General features: G+C 48.1%; 1 protein-coding gene across 2 annotated transcripts in view; it reads left to right on the top strand.

Annotated features, from left to right (window-relative positions):
* Window positions 1-23,212, top strand: part of xrcc5 (X-ray repair complementing defective repair in Chinese hamster cells 5) — a 58,402-nt gene that overhangs the window by 12,111 nt on the left and 23,079 nt on the right. For both annotated transcript variants that reach the window (XM_065016404.1, XM_065016414.1), the window contains exons 9-14: window positions 1,647-1,759; window positions 9,743-9,805; window positions 10,076-10,213; window positions 10,298-10,388; window positions 13,167-13,297; window positions 18,641-18,837. In XM_065016404.1, coding sequence (XP_064872476.1) covers window positions 1,647-1,759; window positions 9,743-9,805; window positions 10,076-10,213; window positions 10,298-10,388; window positions 13,167-13,297; window positions 18,641-18,837 — 733 coding nt within the window. The remainder of the gene's footprint in view (window positions 1-1,646; window positions 1,760-9,742; window positions 9,806-10,075; window positions 10,214-10,297; window positions 10,389-13,166; window positions 13,298-18,640; window positions 18,838-23,212) is intronic.

Here is a 23,212-nt window from a genome sequence, read left to right as displayed (position 1 = left end):
GCCATCCATTCTCGAGTGTTGGCCAGGTTCCTGCCATCCATTCAGTGTTGTCTCAAACGGCCAGGTTCCTGCCATCCATTCAGTAATACGAGTGTTGTCTCAAACGGCCAGGTTCCTGCCATCCATTCAGTAATACGAGTGTTGTCTCAAACGGCCAGGTTCCTGCCATCCATTCAGTAATACGAGTGTTGTCTCAAACGGCCAGGTTCCTGCCATCCATTCCATTCAGTAATACGAGTGTTGTCTCAAACGGCCAGGTTCCTGCCATCCATTCAGTAATACGAGTGTTGTCTCAAACGGCCAGGTTCCTGCCATCCATTCAGTAATACGAGTGTTGTCTCAAACGGCCAGGTTCCTGCCATCCATTCAGTAATACGAGTGTTGTCTCAAACGGCTAGGTTCCTGCCATCCATTCAGTAATACGAGTGTTGTCTCAAACGGCTAGGTTCCTGCCGTCCATTCAGTAGTCGTTTTTACAAGGGTCAAGAAACCTTTGACTGGTAGAACAAGTTCATGGACGGTTCCAAGGTGAGATGGAGACTGGATGAGAGCATCTTCGTCTCCTCTCTAAAGGGAGAACTTACCTCTTCCTCTCCTCTCTAAAGGGAGAACTTCACTCTTCCTCTGTTCTTCCTCTCTAAAGGGAGAACTCCTCTGTTCTTCCTCTCTAAAGGGAGAACTTCACTCTTCCTCTGTTCTTCCTCTCCTCTCTAAAGGGAGAACTCCACTCTTCCTCTGTTCTTCCTCTCTAAAGGGAGAACTCCACTCTTCCTCTGTTCTTCCTCTCTAAAGGGAGAACTCCACTCTTCCTCTGTTCTTCCTCTCTAAAGGGAGAACTTCACTCTTCCTCTGTTCTTCCTCTCTAAAGGGAGAACTCCACTCTTCCTCTGTTCTTCCTCTCCTCTCTAAAGGGAGAACTCCACTCTTCCTCTGTTATTCCTCTCTAAAGGGAGAACTCCACTCTTCCTCTGTTCTTCCTCTCTAAAGGGAGAACTTCACTCTTCCTCTGTTCTTCCTCTCCTCTCTAAAGGGAGAACTCCACTCTTCCTCTGTTCTTCCTCTCTAAAGGGAGAACTCCACTCGTCCTCTCCTCCTCTCTAATGGGAGAACTCCACTCTTCCTCTGTTCTTCCTCTCCTCTCTAAAGGGAGAACTCCACTCTTCCTCTTTCCTCTCTAAAGGGAGACCTCCACTCTTCCTCTGTTCTTCCTCTCTAAAGGGAGAACTCCACTCTTCCTCTGTTCTTCCTCTCTAAAGGGAGAACTTCACTCTTCCTCTGTTCTTCCTCTCCTCTCTAAAGGGAGAACTCCACTCTTCCTCTGTTCTTCCTCTCTAAAGGGAGAACTCCACTCTTCCTCTGTTCTTCCTCTCTAAAGGGAGAACTTCACTCTTCCTCTGTTCTTCCTCTCCTCTCTAAAGGGAGAACTCCACTCTTCCTCTGTTCTTCCTTTCTAAAGGGAGAACTCCACTCGTCCTCTCCTCCTCTCTAATGGGAGAACTCCACTCTTCCTCTGTTCTTCCTCTCCTCTCTAAAGGGAGAACTCCACTCTTCCTCTTTCCTCTCTAAAGGGAGACCTCCACTCGTCCTCTCCTCCTCTCTAAAGGGAGAACTTCACTCTTCCTCTGTTCTTCCTCTCCTCTCTAAAGGGTATCGGTATGGCAGTGACATCGTCCCCTTCTCCAAAGTTGACCAAGACCAGATGAAGTACAAGACAGATGGGAAGAGTTTTGCTGTGCTGGGCTTCACCAAACAGAACATGGTAATACAGCTGCTGTTTCCTGTCTAACCGACTCACAAAAAGCATATAGATTACATCCCAAACGTCACCCTATACCCTATGTAGTGCACTACTTTGGACCAGTGCACTATAGGGAATAGGGTGCCATTTGGGATGTACACATAGTCTTATCAAGTGGAGCGAGGGAATTGCTCTCAATGCAATTAAACAGGTATTTTCTTACAAAAGAGATTGTATATCAATAGGTTTAACCTTTACCCTCTAACCTGTATTGTTCTGATACAGACCCTCTAACCTGTGTTGTTCTGATACAGACCCTCTAACCTGTGTTGTTCTGATACAGACCCTCTAACCTGTGTTGTTCTGATACAGACCCTCTAACCTGTGTTGTTCTGATACAGACCCTCTAACCTGTGTTGTTCTGATACAGACCTGTGTTGTTCCTCTAACCTGTGTTGTTCTGATACAGACCCTCTAACCTGTGTTGTTCTGATACAGACCCTCTAACCTGTATTGTTCTGATACAGACCCTCTAACCTGTGTTGTTCTGATACAGACCCTCTAACCTGTGTTGTTCTGATACAGACCCTCTAACCTGTGTTGTTCTGATACAGACCCTCTAACCTGTATTGTTCTGATACAGACCCTCTAACCTGTATTGTTCTGATACAGACCCTCTAACCTGTATTGTTCTGATACAGACCCTCTAACCTGTGTTGTTCTGATACAGACCCTCTAACCTGTATTGTTCTGATACAGACCAACAGACCCTCTAACCTGTATTGTTCTGATACAGACCCTCTAACCTGTATTGTTCTGATACAGACCCTCTAACCTGTATTGTTCTGATACAGACCCTCTAACCTGTATTGTTCTGATACAGACCCTCTAACCTGTGTTGTTCTGATACAGACCCTCTAACCTGTATTGTTCTGATACAGACCCTCTAACCTGTATTGTTCTGATACAGACCAACAGACCCTCTAACCTGTATTGTTCTGATACAGACCCTCTAACCTGTGTTGTTCTGATACAGACCCTCTAACCTGTATTGTTCTGATACAGACCCTCTAACCTGTATTGTTCTGATACAGACCTGTATTGTTCTGATACAGACCCCTAACCTAACCTGTGTTGTTCTGATACAGACCAACAGACCCTCTAACCTGTATTGTTCTGATACAGACAGACCCTCTAACCTGTATTGTTCTGATACAGACCCTCTAACCTGTATTGTTCTGATACAGACCAACAGACCCTCTAACCTGTATTGTTCTGATACAGACCAACAGTCCCTCTAACCTGTGTTGTTCTGATACAGACCCTCTAACCTGTGTTGTTCTGATACAGACTAAGATACACCCTCTAACCTGTATTGTTCTGATACAGACCCTCTAACCTGTATTGTTCTGATACAGACCCTGTATTGTTCTAACCTGTATTGTTCTGATACAGACCCTCTAACCTGTGTTGTTCTGATACAGAGACCCTCTAACCTGTATTGTTCTGATACAGACCCTCTAACCTGTATTGTTCTGATACAGACCCTCTAACCTGTGTTGTTCTGATACAGACCCTCTAACCTGTATTGTTCTGATACAGACCCTCTAACCTGTGTTGTTCTGATACAGACCCTCTAACCTGTATTGTTCTGATACAGACCAACAGACCCTCTAACCTGTATTGTTCTGATACAGACCCTCTAACCTGTATTGTTCTGATACAGACCCTCTAACCTGTATTGTTCTGATACAGACCCTCTAACCTGTATTGTTCTGATACAGACCCTCTAACCTGTATTGTTCTGATACAGACCCTCTAACCTGTATTGTTCTGATACAGACCAACACCCTCTAACCTGTACAGACCCTCTAACCTGTATTGTTAACCTGTGTTGTTCTGATACAGACCCTCTAACCTGTATTGTTCTGATACAGACCCTCTAACCTGTATTGTTCTGATACAGACCCTCTAACCTGTATTGTTCTGATACAGACCCTCTAACCTGTATTGTTCTGATACAGACCCTCTAACCTGTATTGTTCTGATACAGACCCTCTAACCTGTATTGTTCTGATACAGACCCTCTAACCTGTATTGTTCTGATACAGACCCTCTAACCTGTGTTGTTCTGATACAGACCCTCTAACCTGTATTGTTCTGATACAGACCCTCTAACCTGTGTTGTTCTGATACAGACCAACAGACCCTCTAACCTGTATTGTTCTGATACAGACCCTCTAACCTGTATTGTTCTGATACAGACCAACAGACCCTCTAACCTGTATTGTTCTGATACAGACCCTCTAACCTGTGTTGTTCTGATACAGACCCTCTAACCTGTGTTGTTCTGATACAGACCCTCTAACCTGTGTTGTTCTGATACAGACCCTCTAACCTGTGTTGTTCTGATACAGACCAACAGACCCTCTAACCTGTGTTGTTCTGATACAGACCCTCTAACCTGTATTGTTCTGATACAGACCCTCTAACCTGTATTGTTCTGATACAGACCCTCTAACCTGTATTGTTCTGATACAGACCCTCTAACCTGTATTGTTCTGATACAGACCCTCTAACCTGTGTTGTTCTGATACAGACCCTCTAACCTGTGTTGTTCTGATACAGACCCTCTAACCTGTATTGTTCTGATACAGACCCTCTAACCTGTATTGTTCTGATACAGACCCTCTAACCTGTATTGTTCTGATACAGACCAACAGACCCTCTAACCTGTATTGTTCTGATACAGACCAACAGTCCCTCTAACCTGTGTTGTTCTGATACAGACCCTCTAACCTGTGTTGTTCTGATACAGACCCTCTAACCTGTGTTGTTCTGATACAGACCAACAGACCCTCTAACCTGTGTTGTTCTGATACAGACCCTCTAACCTGTGTTGTTCTGATACAGACCCTCTAACCTGTGTTGTTCTGATACAGACCAACAGACCCTCTAACCTGTATTGTTCTGATACAGACCCTCTAACCTGTATTGTTCTGATACAGACCCTCTAACCTGTGTTGTTCTGATACAGACCCTCTAACCTGTGTTGTTCTGATACAGACCCTCTAACCTGTATTGTTCTGATACAGACCCTCTAACCTGTGTTGTTCTGATACAGACCCTCTAACCTGTATTGTTCTGATACAGACCCTCTAACCTGTGTTGTTCTGATACAGACCCTCTAACCTGTATTGTTCTGATACAGACCCTCTAACCTGTGTTGTTCTGATACAGACCCTCTAACCTGTATTGTTCTGATACAGACCCTCTAACCTGTATTGTTCTGATACAGACCCTCTAACCTGTATTGTTCTGATACAGACCAACAGACCCTCTAACCTGTATTGTTCTGATACAGACCCTCTAACCTGTGTTGTTCTGATACAGACCCTCTAACCTGTATTGTTCTGATACAGACTAACCTGTGTTGTTCTGATACAGACCCTCTAACCTGTATTGTTCTGATACAGACCAACAGACCCTCTAACCTGTATTGTTCTGATACAGACCCTCTAACCTGTATTGTTCTGATACAGACCCTCTAACCTGTATTGTTCTGATACAGACCCTCTAACCTGTGTTGTTCTGATACAGACCCTCTAACCTGTGTTGTTCTGATACAGACCCTCTAACCTGTGTTGTTCTGATACAGACCAACAGACCCTCTAACCTGTATTGTTCTGATACAGACCAACAGTCCCTCTAACCTGTATTGTTCTGATACAGACCCTCTAACCTGTGTTGTTCTGATACAGACCCTCTAACCTGTGTTGTTCTGATACAGACCCTCTAACCTGTATTGTTCTGATACAGACCCTCTAACCTGTATTGTTCTGCTACAGACCAACAGTCCCTCTAACCTGTGTTGTTCTGATACAGACCAACAGACCCTCTAACCTGTGTTGTTCTGATACAGTCCCTCTAACCTGTATTGTTCTGATACAGACCAACAGACCCTCTAACCTGTATTGTTCTGATACAGACCCTCTAACCTGTGTTGTTCTGATACAGACCCTCTAACCTGTATTGTTCTGATACAGACCCTCTAACCTGTGTTGTTCTGATACAGACCCTCTAACCTGTGTTGTTCTGATACAGACCCTCTAACCTGTATTGTTCTGATACAGACCAACAGTCCCTCTAACCTGTATTGTTCTGATACAGACCAACAGACCCTCTAACCTGTATTGTTCTGATACAGACCCTCTAACCTGTGTTGTTCTGATACAGACCCTCTAACCTGTATTGTTCTGATACAGACCCTCTAACCTGTATTGTTCTGCTACAGACCAACAGTCCCTCTAACCTGTGTTGTTCTGATACAGACCAACAGACCCTCTAACCTGTGTTGTTCTGATACAGTCCCTCTAACCTGTATTGTTCTGATACAGACCCTCTAACCTGTATTGTTCTGATACAGACCCTCTAACCTGTATTGTTCTGCTACAGACCAACAGTCCCTCTAACCTGTATTGTTCTGATACAGACCAACAGACCCTCTAACCTGTATTGTTCTGATACAGACCAACAGACCCTCTAACCTGTATTGTTCTGATACAGACCCTCTAACCTGTGTTGTTCTGATACAGACCTGTATTGTTCTAACCTGTATTGTTCTGCTACAGACCAACAGTCCCTCTAACCTGTATTGTTCTGATACAGACCAACAGACCCTCTAACCTGTATTGTTCTGATACAGACCAACAGACCCTCTAACCTGTATTGTTCTGATACAGACCCTCTAACCTGTATTGTTCTGATACAGACCCTCTAACCTGTATTGTTCTGCTACAGACCAACAGTCCCTCTAACCTGTATTGTTCTGATACAGACCAACAGACCCTCTAACCTGTATTGTTCTGATACAGACCAACAGACCCTCTAACCTGTATTGTTCTGATACAGACCCTCTAACCTGTATTGTTCTGATACAGACCCTCTAACCTGTATTGTTCTGCTACAGACCAACAGTCCCTCTAACCTGTATTGTTCTGATACAGACCAACAGTCCCTCTAACCTGTATTGTTCTGATACAGACCAACAGACCCTCTAACCTGTATTGTTCTGATACAGACCCTCTAACCTGTATTGTTCTGATACAGACCAACAGACCCTCTAACCTGTATTGTTCTGATACAGTCCCTCTAACCTGTATTGTTCTGATACAGACCAACAGTCCCTCTAACCTGTATTGTTCTGCTACAGACCAACAGTCCCTCTAACCTGTATTGTTCTGATACAGACCCTCTAACCTGTATTGTTCTGATACAGACCAACAGTCCCTCTAACCTGTATTGTTCTGATACAGTCCCTCTAACCTGTATTGTTCTGCTACAGTCCCTCTAACCTGTGTTGTTCTGCTACAGTCCCTCTAACCTGTATTGTTCTGCTACAGACCAACAGTCCCTCTAACCTGTATTGTTCTGATACAGTCCCTCTAACCTGTATTGTTCTGATACAGTCCCTCTAACCTGTATTGTTCTGATACAGTCCCTCTAACCTGTATTGTTCTGCTACAGTCCCTCTAACCTGTGTTGTTCTGCTACAGTCCCTCTAACCTGTATTGTTCTGCTACAGACCAACAGTCCCTCTAACCTGTATTGTTCTGCTACAGTCCCTCTAACCTGTATTGTTCTGCTACAGTCCCTCTAACCTGTATTGTTCTGCTACAGACCAACAGTCCCTCTAACCTGTATTGTTCTGCTACAGATCAACAGTCCCTCTAACCTGTTGTTCTGCTACAGACCAACAGTCCCTCTAACCTGTATTGTTCTGCTACAGTCCCTGTAACCTGTATTGTTCTGCTACAGACCAACAGACCCTCTAACCTGTATTGTTCTGCTACAGACCAACAGTCCCTCTAACCTGTATTGTTCTGATACAGATCAACAGTCCCTCTAACCTGTATTGTTCTGCTACAGACCAACAGTCCCTCTAACCTGTATTGTTCTGCTACAGTCCCTCTAACCTGTATTGTTCTGATACAGACCAACAGTCCCTCTAACCTGTATTGTTCTGCTACAGTCCCTCTAACCTGTATTGTTCTGCTACAGACCAACAGACCCTCTAACCTGTATTGTTCTGATACAGACCAACAGTCCCTCTAACCTGTGTTGTTCTGATACAGTCCCTCTAACCTGTGTTGTTCTGCTACAGTCCCTCTAACCTGTGTTGTTCTGATACAGTCCCTCTAACCTGTATTGTTCTGCTACAGACCAACAGTCCCTCTAACCTGTATTGTTCTGATACAGACCAACAGTCCCTCTAACCTGTATTGTTCTGATACAGACCAACAGACCCTCTAACCTGTATTGTTCTGATACAGACCAACAGTCCCTCTAACCTGTATTGTTCTGCTACAGTCCCTCTAACCTGTGTTGTTCTGCTACAGACCAACAGTCCCTCTAACCTGTGTTGTTCTGCTACAGTCCCTCTAACCTGTGTTGTTCTGCTACAGACCAACAGTCCCTCTAACCTGTGTTGTTCTGCTACAGACCAACAGTCCCTCTAACCTGTATTGTTCTGATACAGACCAACAGTCCCTCTAACCTGTATTGTTCTGCTACAGACCAACAGACCCTCTAACCTGTATTGTTCTGCTACAGTCCCTCTAACCTGTATTGTTCTGATACAGACCAACAGTCCCTCTAACCTGTATTGTTCTGCTACATTCCCTCTAACCTGTATTGTTCTGATACAGACCAACAGTCCCTGTAACCTGTATTGTTCTGATACAGACCAACAGTCCCTCTAACCTGTATTGTTCTGCTACAGACCAACAGTCTCTCTAACCTGTATTGTTCTGATACAGACCAACAGTCCCTCTAACCTGTATTGTTCTGCTACAGATCAACAGTCCCTCTAACCTGTGTTGTTCTGATACAGACCAACAGTCCCTCTAACCTGTATTGTTCTGATACAGTCCCTCTAACCTGTATTGTTCTGCTACAGTCCCTCTAACCTGTGTTGTTCTGCTACAGACCAACAGTCCCTCTAACCTGTGTTGTTCTGCTACAGACCAACAGTCCCTCTAACCTGTATTGTTCTGATACAGACCAACAGTCCCTCTAACCTGTATTGTTCTGCTACAGACCAACAGACCCTCTAACCTGTATTGTTCTGCTACAGTCCCTCTAACCTGTATTGTTCTGATACAGACCAACAGTCCCTCTAACCTGTATTGTTCTGCTACATTCCCTCTAACCTGTATTGTTCTGATACAGACCAACAGTCCCTGTAACCTGTATTGTTCTGATACAGACCAACAGTCCCTCTAACCTGTATTGTTCTGCTACAGACCAACAGTCTCTCTAACCTGTATTGTTCTGATACAGACCAACAGTCCCTCTAACCTGTATTGTTCTGCTACAGATCAACAGTCCCTCTAACCTGTGTTGTTCTGATACAGACCAACAGTCCCTCTAACCTGTATTGTTCTGATACAGTCCCTCTAACCTGTATTGTTCTGCTACAGTCCCTCTAACCTGTATTGTTCTGCTACAGTCCCTCTAACCTGTATTGTTCTGATACAGACCAACAGTCCCTCTAACTTGTATTGTTCTGATACAGACCAACAGTCCCTCTAACCTGTATTGTTCTGCTACAGACCAACAGTCCCTCTAACCTGTATTGTTCTGCTACAGACCAACAGTCCCTCTAACCTGTATTGTTCTGATACAGACCAACAGACCCTCTAACCTGTGTTGTTCTGCTACAGACCAACAGTCCCTCTAACCTGTATTGTTCTGATACAGACCCTCTAACCTGTATTGTTCTGCTACAGACCCTCTAACCTGTATTGTTCTGCTACAGACCAACAGTCCCTCTAACCTGTATTGTTCTGCTACAGACCAACAGTCCCTCTAACCTGTATTGTTCTGCTACAGACCAACAGTCCCTCTAACCTGTATTGTTCTGATACAGACCAACAGTCCCTCTAACCTGTATTGTTCTGCTACAGATCAACAGTCCCTCTAACCTGTGTTGTTCTGCTACAGATCAACAGACACCAGTTCGTGGGGAATCAGGTCCTCAAGGTGTTCGCCCCTAAAGATGATGAGGTGAGAATAGTGACCGGATGTTATTGAATCAAGAGAGGGACTTGTCTTCATACTCATTTTCTCTGTCTGCCTGTGTCTGTGTGTCTGTCTGCCTGCTTGTCTGTCTGTCTGCCTGTGTCTGTCTGCCTGCCTGTGTCTGTCTGCCTGCTTCTCTGTCTGTCTGCCTGTGTCTGTCTGCCTGCCTGTGTCTGTGTGTCTGTCTGCCTGCTTGTCTGTCTGCCTGCCTGTGTCTGTCTGCCTGTGTCTGTCTGCCTGTCTGTCTGAGCTCAGCATGCAGGTGTAGCTCTCTCAGGTCTGATCCGTGCTCTGGATGACCTCAAGATGGTGGCGGTGGTGAGGTATGTTTACGCCCGCAATGGAAACCCACAAGTAGGAGCAGCCTTCCCTTGTATTAAGGAGAAGTATGAGGTGAGTCATACCCTATTCCCTTTATGGTGCACTGTTTTGGACCAGACGCCATTGGGCTAACTCTAGAACCTTCTGTGTTCTTAGTGTCTGGTGTATGTTCAGCTTCCGTTCATGGAAGATCTGAGGCAGTACAGCTTCCCTTCTCTGGAGAACAACAAGAAGTACACTCCCTCAGGTAGGCTAGTGGACCACTCCTGCCCTAGGATGTACACTCCCTCAGGTAGGCTAGTGGACCACTCCTGCCCTAGGATGTACACTCCCTCAGGTAGGCTAGTGGATCACTCCTCTGCTAAGATGTACACTCCCTCAGCTAGGCTAGTGGACCACTCCTGCCCTAGGATGTACACTCCCTCAGGTAGGCTAGTGGACCACTCCTGCCCTAGGATGTACACTCCCTCAGCTAGGCTAGTGGACCACTCCTCTGTTAGGATGTACACTCCCTCAGCTAGGCTAGTGGACCACTCCTGCCCTAGGATGTACACTCCCTCAGGTAGGCTAGTGGACCACTCCTGCCCTAGGATGTACACTCCCTCAGGTAGGCTAGTGGATCACTCCTCTGCTAAGATGTACACTCCCTCAGGTAGGCTAGTGGACCACTCCTGCCCTAGGATGTACACTCCCTCAGCTAGGCTAGTGGACCACTCCTGCCCTAGGATGTACACTCCCTCAGGTAGGCTAGTGGACCACTCCTGCCCTAGGATGTACACTCCCTCAGGTAGGCTAGTGGACCACTCCTGCCCTAGGATGTACACTCCCTCAGCTAGGCTAGTGGACCACTCCTCTGTTAGGATGTACACTCCCTCAGCTAGGCTAGTGGACCACTCCTCTGTTAGGATGTACACTCCCTCAGGTAGGCTAGTGGATCACTCCTGCCCTAGGATGTACACTCCCTCAGGTAGGCTAGTGGACCACTCCTGCCCTAGGATGTACACTCCCTCAGCTAGGCTAGTGGACCACTCCTCTGTTAGGATGTACACTACCTCAGGTAGGCTAGTGGACCACTCCTGCCCTAGGATGTACACTCCCTCAGCTAGGCTAGTGGACCACTCCTCTGTTAGGATGTACACTCGCTCAGCTAGGCTAGTGGACCACTCCTCTGTTAGGATGTACACTACCTCAGGTAGGCTAGTGGACCACTCCTGCCCTAGGATGTACACTCCCTCAGCTAGGCTAGTGGACCACTCCTCTGTTAGGATGTACACTACCTCAGCTAGGCTAGTGGACCCCTCCTCTGTTAGGATGTACACTCCCTCAGCTAGGCTAGTGGACCACTCCTCTGTTAGGATGTACACTCCCTCAGCTAGGCTAGTGGACCACTCCTCTGTTAGGATGTACACTCCCTCAGCTAGGCTAGTGGACCACTCCTCTGTTAGGATGTACACTCCCTCAGCTAGGCTAGTGGACCACTCCTCTGTTAGGATGTACACTACCTCAGGTAGGCTAGTGGACCACTCCTCTGTTAGGATGTACACTCCCTCAGCTAGGCTAGTGGACCACTCCTCTGTTAGGATGTACACTCCCTCAGGTAGGCTAGTGGATCACTCCTGCCCTAGGATGTACACTCCCTCAGGTAGGCTAGTGGACCACTCCTGCCCTAGGATGTACACTCCCTCAGCTAGGCTAGTGGACCACTCCTCTGTTAGGATGTACACTACCTCAGGTAGGCTAGTGGACCACTCCTGCCCTAGGATGTACACTCCCTCAGCTAGGCTAGTGGACCACTCCTCTGTTAGGATGTACACTCGCTCAGCTAGGCTAGTGGACCACTCCTCTGTTAGGATGTACACTACCTCAGGTAGGCTAGTGGACCACTCCTGCCCTAGGATGTACACTCCCTCAGCTAGGCTAGTGGACCACTCCTCTGTTAGGATGTACACTACCTCAGCTAGGCTAGTGGACCCCTCCTCTGTTAGGATGTACACTCCCTCAGCTAGGCTAGTGGACCACTCCTCTGTTAGGATGTACACTCCCTCAGCTAGGCTAGTGGACCACTCCTCTGTTAGGATGTACACTCCCTCAGCTAGGCTAGTGGACCACTCCTCTGTTAGGATGTACACTCCCTCAGCTAGGCTAGTGGACCACTCCTCTGTTAGGATGTACACTACCTCAGGTAGGCTAGTGGACCACTCCTCTGTTAGGATGTACACTCCCTCAGCTAGGCTAGTGGACCACTCCTCTGTTAGGATGTACACTACCTCAGGTAGGCTAGTGGACCACTCCTGCCCTAGGATGTACACTCCCTCAGCTAGGCTAGTGGACCACTCCTCTGTTAGGATGTACACTACCTCAGCTAGGCTAGTGGACCCCTCCTCTGTTAGGATGTACACTCCCTCAGCTAGGCTAGTGGACCACTCCTCTGTTAGGATGTACACTCCCTCAGCTAGGCTAGTGGACCACTCCTCTGTTAGGATGTACACTCCCTCAGCTAGGCTAGTTGACCACTCCTCTGTTAGGATGTACACTCCCTCAGCTAGGCTAGTGGACCACTCCTCTGTTAGGATGTACACTACCTCAGGTAGGCTAGTGGACCACTCCTCTGTTAGGATGTACACTCCCTCAGCTAGGCTAGTGGACCACTCCTCTGTTAGGATGTACACTCCCTCAGCTAGGCTAGTGGACCACTCCTCTGTTAGGATGTACACTACCTCAGGTAGGCTAGTGGACCACTCCTGCCCTAGGATGTACACTCCCTCAGCTAGGCTAATGGACCACTCCTCTGTTAGGATGTACACTCCCTCAGGTAGGCTAGTGGACCACTCCTCTGTTAGGATGTACACTACCTCAGGTAGGCTAGTGGACCACTCCTGCCCTAGGATGTACACTACCTCAGGTAGGCTAGTGGACCACTCAGGTAGTTGATCAACCAATAAGCACTATCCTCAGTATATTGTCTGACTGCTTTTATTTTCCTTGAATGTTTTTTATCAATGTGTTTCCTGTTTCCTGTTCCCAGAGGACCAGCTGTCGGCGGTGGACTCTCTGATTGACTCCATGATGTTGGTGGAGGAGGATGAAGATGGAGAGAAAAAAGACCTCTTCAAAGTCAACCACATCCCCAACCCTCAGTACCAGAGACTGTTCCAGGTAGTTACCACATCCCAAAACCCTCAGTACCAGAGACTGTTCCAGGTAGTTACCACATCCCCAACCCTCAGTACCAGAGACTGTTCCAGGTAGTTACCACATCCCCAACCCTCAGTACCAGAGACTGTTCCAGGTAGTTACCACATCCCCAGTACCAGAGACTGTTCCAGGTAGTTACCACATCCCCAACCCTCAGTACCAGAGACTGTTCCAGGTAGTTACCACATCCCCAACCCTCAGTACCAGAGACTGTTCCAGGTAGTTACCACATCCCCAACCCTCAGTACCAGAGACTGTTCCAGGTAGTTACCACATCCCCAACCCTCAGTACCAGAGACTGTTCCAGGTAGTTACCACATCCCTAGTACCAGAGACTGTTCTAGGTAGTTACCACATCCCCAGCACTCAGTACCAGAGACTGTTCCAGGTAGTTACCACATCCCCAACCCTCAGTACCAGAGACTGTTCCAGGTAGTTACCACATCTCCAACCCTCAGTACCAGAGACTGTTCCAGGTAGTTACCACATCTCCAACCCTCAGTACCAGAGACTGTTCCGGGTAGTTACCACATCCCCAACCCTCAGTACCAGAGACTGTTCCAGGTACTTACCACATCCCCAAACCTCAGTACCAGAGACTGTTCCAGGTAGTTACCACATCTCCAACCCTCAGTACCAGAGACTGTTCCAGGTAGTTACCACATCCTCAACCCTCAGTACCAGAGACTGTTCCAGGTAGTTACCACATCTCCAACCCTCAGTACCAGAGACTGTTCCGGGTAGTTACCACATCCCCAACCCTCAGTACCAGAGACTGTTCCAGGTACTTACCACATCCCCAAACCTCAGTACCAGAGACTGTTCCAGGTAGTTACCACATCTCCAACCCTCAGTACCAGAGACTGTTCCAGGTAGTTACCACATCCTCAACCCTCAGTACCAGAGACTGTTCCAGGTAGTTACCACATCCCCAACCCTCAGTACCAGAGACTGTTCCAGGTAGTTACCACATCCCTAGTACCAGAGACTGTTCTAGGTAGTTACCACATCCCCAGCACTCAGTACCAGAGACTGTTCCAGGTAGTTACCACATCCCCAACCCTCAGTACCAGAGACTGTTCCAGGTAGTTACCACATCTCCAACCCTCAGTACCAGAGACTGTTCCAGGTAGTTACCACATCTCCAACCCTCAGTACCAGAGACTGTTCCGGGTAGTTACCACATCCCCAACCCTCAGTACCAGAGACTGTTCCAGGTACTTACCACATCCCCAAACCTCAGTACCAGAGACTGTTCCAGGTAGTTACCACATCTCCAACCCTCAGTACCAGAGACTGTTCCAGGTAGTTACCACATCCTCAACCCTCAGTACCAGAGACTGTTCCAGGTAGTTACCACATCCCCAACCCTCAGTACCAGAGACTGTTCCAGGTAGTTACCACATCCCCAACCCTCAGTACCAGAGACTGTTCCAGGTAGTTAGCACGTCCCCAACCCTCAGTACCAGAGGCTGTACCAGGTAGTTACCACATCCCCAGTACCAGAGACTGTTCCAGGTAGTTACCACATCCCCAGTACCAGAGACTGTTCCAGGTAGTTACCACGTCCCCAACCCTCAGTACCAGAGACTGTTCCAGGTAGTTACCACGTCCCCAACCCTCAGTACCAGAGACTGTTCCAGGTAGTTACCACGTCCCCAACCCTCAGTACCAGAGACTGTTCCAGGTAGTTACCATATCCTCAGTACCAGAGACTTTTCCAGGTAGTTACCACATCCTCAACCCTCAGTACCAGAGACTGTTCCAGGTAGTTACCACGTCCCCAGTACCAGAGACTGTTCCAGGTAGTTACCACGTCCCCAGTACCAGAGACTGTTCCAGGTAGTTACCACATCCCCAGTACCAGAGACTGTTCCAGGTAGTTACCACATCCCCAACCCTCAGTACCAGAGACTGTTCCAGGTAGTTACCACGTCCCAAACCTTCAGTACCAGAGACTGTTCCAGGTAGTTACCACATCCCCAACCCTCAGTACCAGAGACTGTTCCAGGTAGTTACCACATCCCCAACCCTCAGTACCAGAGACTGTTCCAGGTAGTTACCACATCCTCAGTACCAGAGACTTTTCCAGGTAGTTACCACGTCCCCAACCCTCAGTACTAGAGACTGTTCCAGGTAGTTACCACATCCTCAACCCTCAGTACCAGAGACTGTTCCAGGTAGTTACCACGTCCGCAACCCTCAGTACCAGAGACTGTTCCAGGTAGTTACCACATCCCCAACCCTCAGTACCAGAGACTGTTCCAGGTAGTTACCACATCCTCAGTACCAGAGACTTTTCCAGGTAGTTACCACATCCCCAGTACCAGAGACTGTTCCAGGTAGTTACCACATCCCCAACCCTCAGTACCAGAGACTGTTCCAGGTAGTTACCACATCCTCAACCCTCAGTACCAGAGACTTTTCCAGGTAGTTACCACATCCCCAACCCTCAGTACCAGCGACTGTTCCAGGTAGTTACCACATCCTCAACCCTCAGTACCAGAGACTGTTCCAGGTAGTTACTACATCCTCAGTACCAGAGACTGTTCCAGGTAGTTACCACATCCCCAACCCTCAGTACCAGAGACTGTTCCAGGTAGTTACCACATCCCCAACCCTCAGTACCAGAGACTGTTCCAGGTAGTTACCACATCCCCAACCCTCAGTACCAGAGACTGTTCCAGGTAGTTACCACATCCCCAACCCTCAGTACCAGAGACTGTTCTAGGTAGTTACCACATCCCCAACCCTCAGTACCAGAGACTGTTCCAGGTAGTTACCACAACCCTCAGTACCAGAGACTGTTCCAGGTAGTTACCACATCCCCAACCCTCAGTACCAGAGACTGTTCCAGGTAGTTACCACATCACCAACCCTCAGTACCAGAGACTGTTCCAGGTAGTTACCACGTCCCCAACCCTCAGTACCAGAGACTGTTCCAGGTAGTTACCACATCCTCAGTACCAGAGACTGTTCTAGGTAGTTACCACATCCCCAACCCTCATTACCAGAGACTGTTCCAGGTAGTTACTACATCCTCAGTACCAGAGACTGTTCCAGGTAGTTACCACATCCTCAACCCTCAGTACCAGAGACTTTTCCAGGTAGTTACCACATCCCCAACCCTCAGTACCAGCGACTGTTCCAGGTAGTTACCACATCCTCAACCCTCAGTACCAGAGACTGTTCCAGGTAGTTACTACATCCTCAGTACCAGAGACTGTTCCAGGTAGTTACCACATCCCCAACCCTCAGTACCAGAGACTGTTCCAGGTAGTTACCACATCCCCAACCCTCAGTACCAGAGACTGTTCCAGGTAGTTACCACATCCCCAACCCTCAGTACCAGAGACTGTTCCAGGTAGTTACCACATCCCCAACCCTCAGTACCAGAGACTGTTCTAGGTAGTTACCACATCCCCAACCCTCAGTACCAGAGACTGTTCCAGGTAGTTACCACAACCCTCAGTACCAGAGACTGTTCCAGGTAGTTACCACATCCCCAACCCTCAGTACCAGAGACTGTTCCAGGTAGTTACCACATCACCAACCCTCAGTACCAGAGACTGTTCCAGGTAGTTACCACGTCCCCAACCCTCAGTACCAGAGACTGTTCCAGGTAGTTACCACATCCTCAGTACCAGAGACTGTTCTAGGTAGTTACCACATCCCCAACCCTCATTACCAGAGACTGTTCCAGGTAGTTACTACATCCTCAGTACCAGAGACTGTTCTAGGTAGTTACCACATCCTCAGTACCAGAGACTGTTCTAGGTAGTTACCACATCCCCAACCCTCAGTACCAGAGACTGTTCCATGTAGTTACTACATCCTCAGTACCAGAGACTGTTCCAGGTAGTTACCACATCTCCAACCCTCAGTACCAGAGACTGTTCCGGGTAGTTACCACATCCCCAACCCTCAGTACCAGAGACTGTTCCAGGTAGTTACCACATCCCCAACCCTCAGTACCAGAGACTGTTCCAGGTAGTTACCACATCTCCAACCCTCAGTACCAGAGACTGTTCCAGGTAGTTACCACATTACCCCACATACCCATCAACCCTCAGTACCAGAGACTGTTCCAGGTAGTTACCACATCCTCAACCCTCAGTACCAGAGACTGTTCCAGGTAGTTACCACATCCCCAACCCTCAGTACCAGAGACTGTTCCAGGTAGTTACCACGTCCCCAACCCTCAGTACCAGAGGCTGTACCAGGTAGTTACCACATCCCCAGTACCAGAGACTGTTCCAGGTAGTTACCACATCCCCAGTACCAGAGACTGTTCCAGGTAGTTACCACGTCCCCAACCCTCAGTACCAGAGACTGTTCCAGGTAGTTACCACGTCCCCAACCCTCAGTACCAGAGACTGTTCCAGGTAGTTACCACGTCCCCAACCCTCAATACCAGAGACTGTTCCAGGTAGTTACCACATCCCCAACCCTCAGTACCAGAGACTGTTCCAGGTAGTTACCACATCCCCAACCCTCAGTACCAGAGACTGTTCTAGGTAGTTACCACATCCCCAACCCTCAGTACCAGAGACTGTTCCAGGTAGTTACCACAACCCTCAGTACCAGAGACTGTTCCAGGTAGTTACCACATCCCCAACCCTCAGTACCAGAGACTGTTCCAGGTAGTTACCACATCACCAACCCTCAGTACCAGAGGCTGTTCCAGGTAGTTACCACATCCCCAACCCTCAGTACCAGAGACTGTTCCAGGTAGTTACTACATCCTCAGTACCAGAGACTGTTCTAGGTAGTTACCACATCCTCAGTACCAGAGACTGTTCTAGGTAGTTACCACATCCTCAGTACCAGAGACTGTTCTAGGTAGTTACCACATCTCCAACCCCCAGTACCAGAGACTGTTCCAGGTAGTTACCACATCTCCATCCCCCAGTACCAGAGACTGTTCCAGGTAGTTACCACATCTCCAACCCTCAGTACCAGAGACTGTTCCAGGTAGTTACCACATCTCCAACCCTCAGTACCAGAGACTGTTCCAGGTAGTTACCACATCCCCAACCCTCAGTACCAGAGACTGTTCCAGGTAGTTACCACATCTCCAACCCTCAGTACCAGAGACTGTTCCAGGTAGTTACCACATCTCCAACCCCCAGTACCAGAGACTGTTCTAGGTAGTTACCACATCCCCAACCCTCAGTACCAGAGACTGTTCCAGGTAGGGCTCCTTTCTCCATGTAACGCGTTCTCAATCAGCTATTACTTTTCTACGTCTTAATTGTCCCTCATATTTCACCCCCCCCACAAAACACACTTCTCCCACTACAGTGCCTGCACCATCGGGCGGTGAACCCCAGTGCCCCCCTCCCCCCCATGGACCCCTGGCTGACTACAGCTCTCCAGCGCCCCCTGGCGGTGGCCACCCGCTGTCAAGCCCCCCTGGAGACACTGAAGAAGAAGTTCCCTCTGAAGGAAGTGGTCAAGAAGAAGGAACTGAAGACCAGCAAGGAGCTGTTTGGGAACAGGTAGGTCTGCATCACTAGCTGTTTGGGAACGGGTAGGTCTGCATCACTAGCTGTTTGGGAACGGGTAGGTCTGCATCACTAGCTGTTTGGGAACGGGTAGGTCTGCATCACTAGCTGTTTGGGAACGGGTAGGTCTACATCACTAGCTGTTTGGGAACGGGTAGGTCTACATTCTACTTTGGGAACAGGTAGGTCTACATCACTAGCTGTTTGGGAACGGGTAGGTCTACATCACTAGTTTGGGAACGGGTAGGTCTACATCACTAGTTTGGGAACGGGTAGGTCTACATTCTAGTTTGGGAACGGGTAGGTCTGCATCACTAGCTGTTTGGGAATGGGTAGGTCTACATCACTAGCTGTTTGGGAACGGGTAGGTCTGCATCACTAGCTGTTTGGGAACGGGTAGGTCTACATCACTAGCTGTTTGGGAACGGGTAGGTCTACATCACTATCTGTTTGGGAACGGGTAGGTCTGCATCACTAGCTGTTTGGGAACGGGTAGGTCTACATCACTAGCTGTTTGGGAACGGGTAGGTCTACATCACTAGCTGTTTGGGAACGGGTAGGTCTACATCACTAGCTGTTTGGGAACGGGTAGGTCTGCATCACTAGCTGTTTGGGAACAGGTAGGTCTACATTCTAGTTTGGGAACAGGTAGGTCTACATCACTAGCTGTTTGGGAACGGGTGAGTCTACATCACTAGCTGTTTGGTAATGGGTAGGTCTACATTCTACTTTGGGAACGGATAGGTCTGCATCACTAGCTGTTTGGGAACGGGTAGGTCTACATCACTAGCTGTTTGGGAACGGGTAGGTCTGCATTCTAGTTTGGGAACGGGTAGCTCTACATCACTAGCTGTTTGGGAACAGGTAGATCTACATCACTAGCTGTTTGGGAACAGGTAGGTCTACATCACTAGCTGTTTGGGAACGGGTAGGTCTACATTCTAGTTTGGGAACGGGTAGGTCTACATTCTAGCTGTTTGGGAACGGGTAGGTCTACATCACTAGCTGTTTGGGAACGGGTAGGTCTACATTCTAGTTTGGGAATGGGTAGGTCTGCATCACTAGCTGTTTGGGAATGGGTAGGTCTGCATCACTAGCTGTTTGGGAACGGGTAGGTCTACATCACTAGCTGTTTGGGAATGGGTAGGTCTACATTCTAGCTGTTTGGTAATGGGTAGGTCTACATCACTAGCTGTTTGGGAACGGGTGGTCTACATTCTAGTTTGGGAACGGGTAGGTCTACATCACTAGCTGTTTGGGAAAGGGTAGGTCTACATCACTAGCTGTTTGGGAACGGGTAGGTCTACATTCTAGCTGTTTGGTAATGGGTAGGTCTACATCACTAGCTGTTTGGGAACGGGTAGGTCTACATTCTAGTTTGGGAACGGGTAGGTCTGCATCACTAGCTGTTTGGGAACGGGTAGGTCTGCATCACTAGCTGTTTGGGAATGGGTAGGTCTACATTCTAGCTGTTTGGTAATGGGTAGGTCTACATCACTAGCTGTTTGGGAACGGGTGGTCTACATTCTAGTTTGGGAACGGGTAGGTCTACATCACTAGCTGTTTGGGAAAGGGTAGGTCTACATCACTAGCTGTTTGGGAACGGGTAGGTCTACATCACTAGCTGTTTGGGAACGGGTAGGTCTACATCACTAGCTGTTTGGGAACGGGTAGGTCTACATCACTAGCTGTTTGGGAACGGGTAGGTCTGCATCACTAGCTGTTTGGGAACGGGTATGTCTACATCACTAGCTGTTTGGGAACGGGTAGGTCTACATTCTAGTTTGGGAACGGGTATGTCTACATTCTAGCTGTTTGGGAACGGGTAGGTCTACATCACTAGCTGTTTGGGAACGGGTAGGTCTACATTCTAGTTTGGGAACGGGTAGGTCTGCATCACTAGCTGTTTGGGAATGGGTAGGTCTACATTCTAGCTGTTTGGTAATGGGTAGGTCTACATCACTAGCTGTTTGGGAACGGGTAGGTCTACATCACTAGCTGTTTGGGAACGGGAGGTCTACATTCTAGTTTGGGAACGGGTAGGTCTACATCACTAGCTGTTTGGGAAAGGGTAGGTCTACATCACTAGCTGTTTGGGAAAGGGTAGGTCTACATCACTAGCTGTTTGGGAACGGGTAGGTCTACATCACTAGCTGTTTGGGAACGGGTAGGTCTACATCACTAGCTGTTTGGTAATGGGTAGGTCTGCATCACTAGCTGTTTGGGAACGGGTAGGTCTACATTCTACTTTGGGAACGGGTAGGTCTACATCACTAGCTGTTTGGTAATGGGTAGGTCTGCATCACTAGCTGTTTGGGAATGGGTAGGTCTACATCACTAGCTGTTTGGGAACGGGTAGGTCTACATCACTAGCTGTTTGGTAATGGGTAGGTCTGCATCACTAGCTGTTTGGGAACGGGTAGGTCTACATTCTAGCTGTTTGGGAACGGGTAGGTCTACATTCTAGCTGTTTGGGAACGGGTAGGTCTGCATCACTAGCTGTTTGGGAACGGGTAGGTCTACATCACTAGCTGTTTGGGAACGGGTAGGTCTGCATCACTAGCTGTTTGGGAACGGGTAGGTCTACATTCTAGTTTGGGAACGGGTAGGTCTACATTCTAGTTTGGGAACGGGTAGGTCTACATTCTAGTTTGGGAACGGGTAGGTCTGCATCACTAGCTGTTTGGGAACGGGTAGGTCTGCATCACTAGCTGTTTGGGAACGGGTAGGTCTGCATCACTAGCTGTTTGGGAACAGGTAGGTCTACATTCTAGTTTGGGAACGGGTAGGTCTACATTCTAGTTTAGGAAAGGGTAGGTCTACATTCTAGTTTGGGAACGGGTAGGTCTACATCACTAGCTGTTTGGGAACGGGTAGGTCTACATTCTACTTTGGGAACGGGTAGGTCTACATTCTACTTTGGGAACGGGTAGGTCTACATCACTAGCTGTTTGGGAACGGGTAGGTCTACATCATTAGCTGTTTGGGAACGGGTATGTCTACATCACTAGCTGTTTGGGAACGGGTAGGTCTACATTCTAGTTTGGGAACGGGTATGTCTACATTCTAGCTGTTTGGGAACGGGTAGGTCTACATCACTAGCTGTTTGGGAACGGGTAGGTCTACATTCTAGTTTGGGAACGGGTAGGTCTGCATCACTAGCTGTTTGGGAATGGGTAGGTCTACATTCTAGCTGTTTGGTAATGGGTAGGTCTACATCACTAGCTGTTTGGGAACGGGTAGGTCTACATCACTAGCTGTTTGGGAACGGGAGGTCTACATTCTAGTTTGGGAACGGGTAGGTCTACATCACTAGCTGTTTGGGAAAGGGTAGGTCTACATCACTAGCTGTTTGGGAAAGGGTAGGTCTACATCACTAGCTGTTTGGGAACGGGTAGGTCTACATCACTAGCTGTTTGGGAACGGGTAGGTCTACATCACTAGCTGTTTGGTAATGGGTAGGTCTGCATCACTAGCTGTTTGGGAACGGGTAGGTCTACATTCTACTTTGGGAACGGGTAGGTCTACATCACTAGCTGTTTGGTAATGGGTAGGTCTGCATCACTAGCTGTTTGGGAATGGGTAGGTCTACATCACTAGCTGTTTGGGAACGGGTAGGTCTACATCACTAGCTGTTTGGTAATGGGTAGGTCTGCATCACTAGCTGTTTGGGAACGGGTAGGTCTACATTCTAGCTGTTTGGGAACGGGTAGGTCTACATTCTAGCTGTTTGGGAACGGGTAGGTCTGCATCACTAGCTGTTTGGGAACGGGTAGGTCTACATCACTAGCTGTTTGGGAACGGGTAGGTCTGCATCACTAGCTGTTTGGGAACGGGTAGGTCTACATTCTAGTTTGGGAACGGGTAGGTCTACATTCTAGTTTGGGAACGGGTAGGTCTACATTCTAGTTTGGGAACGGGTAGGTCTGCATCACTAGCTGTTTGGGAACGGGTAGGTCTGCATCACTAGCTGTTTGGGAACGGGTAGGTCTGCATCACTAGCTGTTTGGGAACAGGTAGGTCTACATTCTAGTTTGGGAACGGGTAGGTCTACATTCTAGTTTAGGAAAGGGTAGGTCTACATTCTAGTTTGGGAACGGGTAGGTCTACATCACTAGCTGTTTGGGAACGGGTAGGTCTACATTCTACTTTGGGAACGGGTAGGTCTACATTCTACTTTGGGAACGGGTAGGTCTACATCACTAGCTGTTTGGGAACGGGTAGGTCTACATCATTAGCTGTTTGGGAACGGGTATGTCTACATCACTAGCTGTTTGGGAACGGGTAGGTCTACATTCTAGTTTGGGAACGGGTATGTCTACATTCTAGCTGTTTGGGAACGGGTAGGTCTACATCACTAGCTGTTTGG

This window comes from Oncorhynchus nerka, linkage group LG3 (genome assembly GCF_034236695.1).
Source record: "Oncorhynchus nerka isolate Pitt River linkage group LG3, Oner_Uvic_2.0, whole genome shotgun sequence".
NCBI classification, from domain to species: domain Eukaryota; kingdom Metazoa; phylum Chordata; class Actinopteri; order Salmoniformes; family Salmonidae; genus Oncorhynchus; species Oncorhynchus nerka.
The sequence above is the reverse complement of the archived record's forward strand: the minus strand, read 5'-3'. Positions and strand labels throughout refer to the sequence as shown.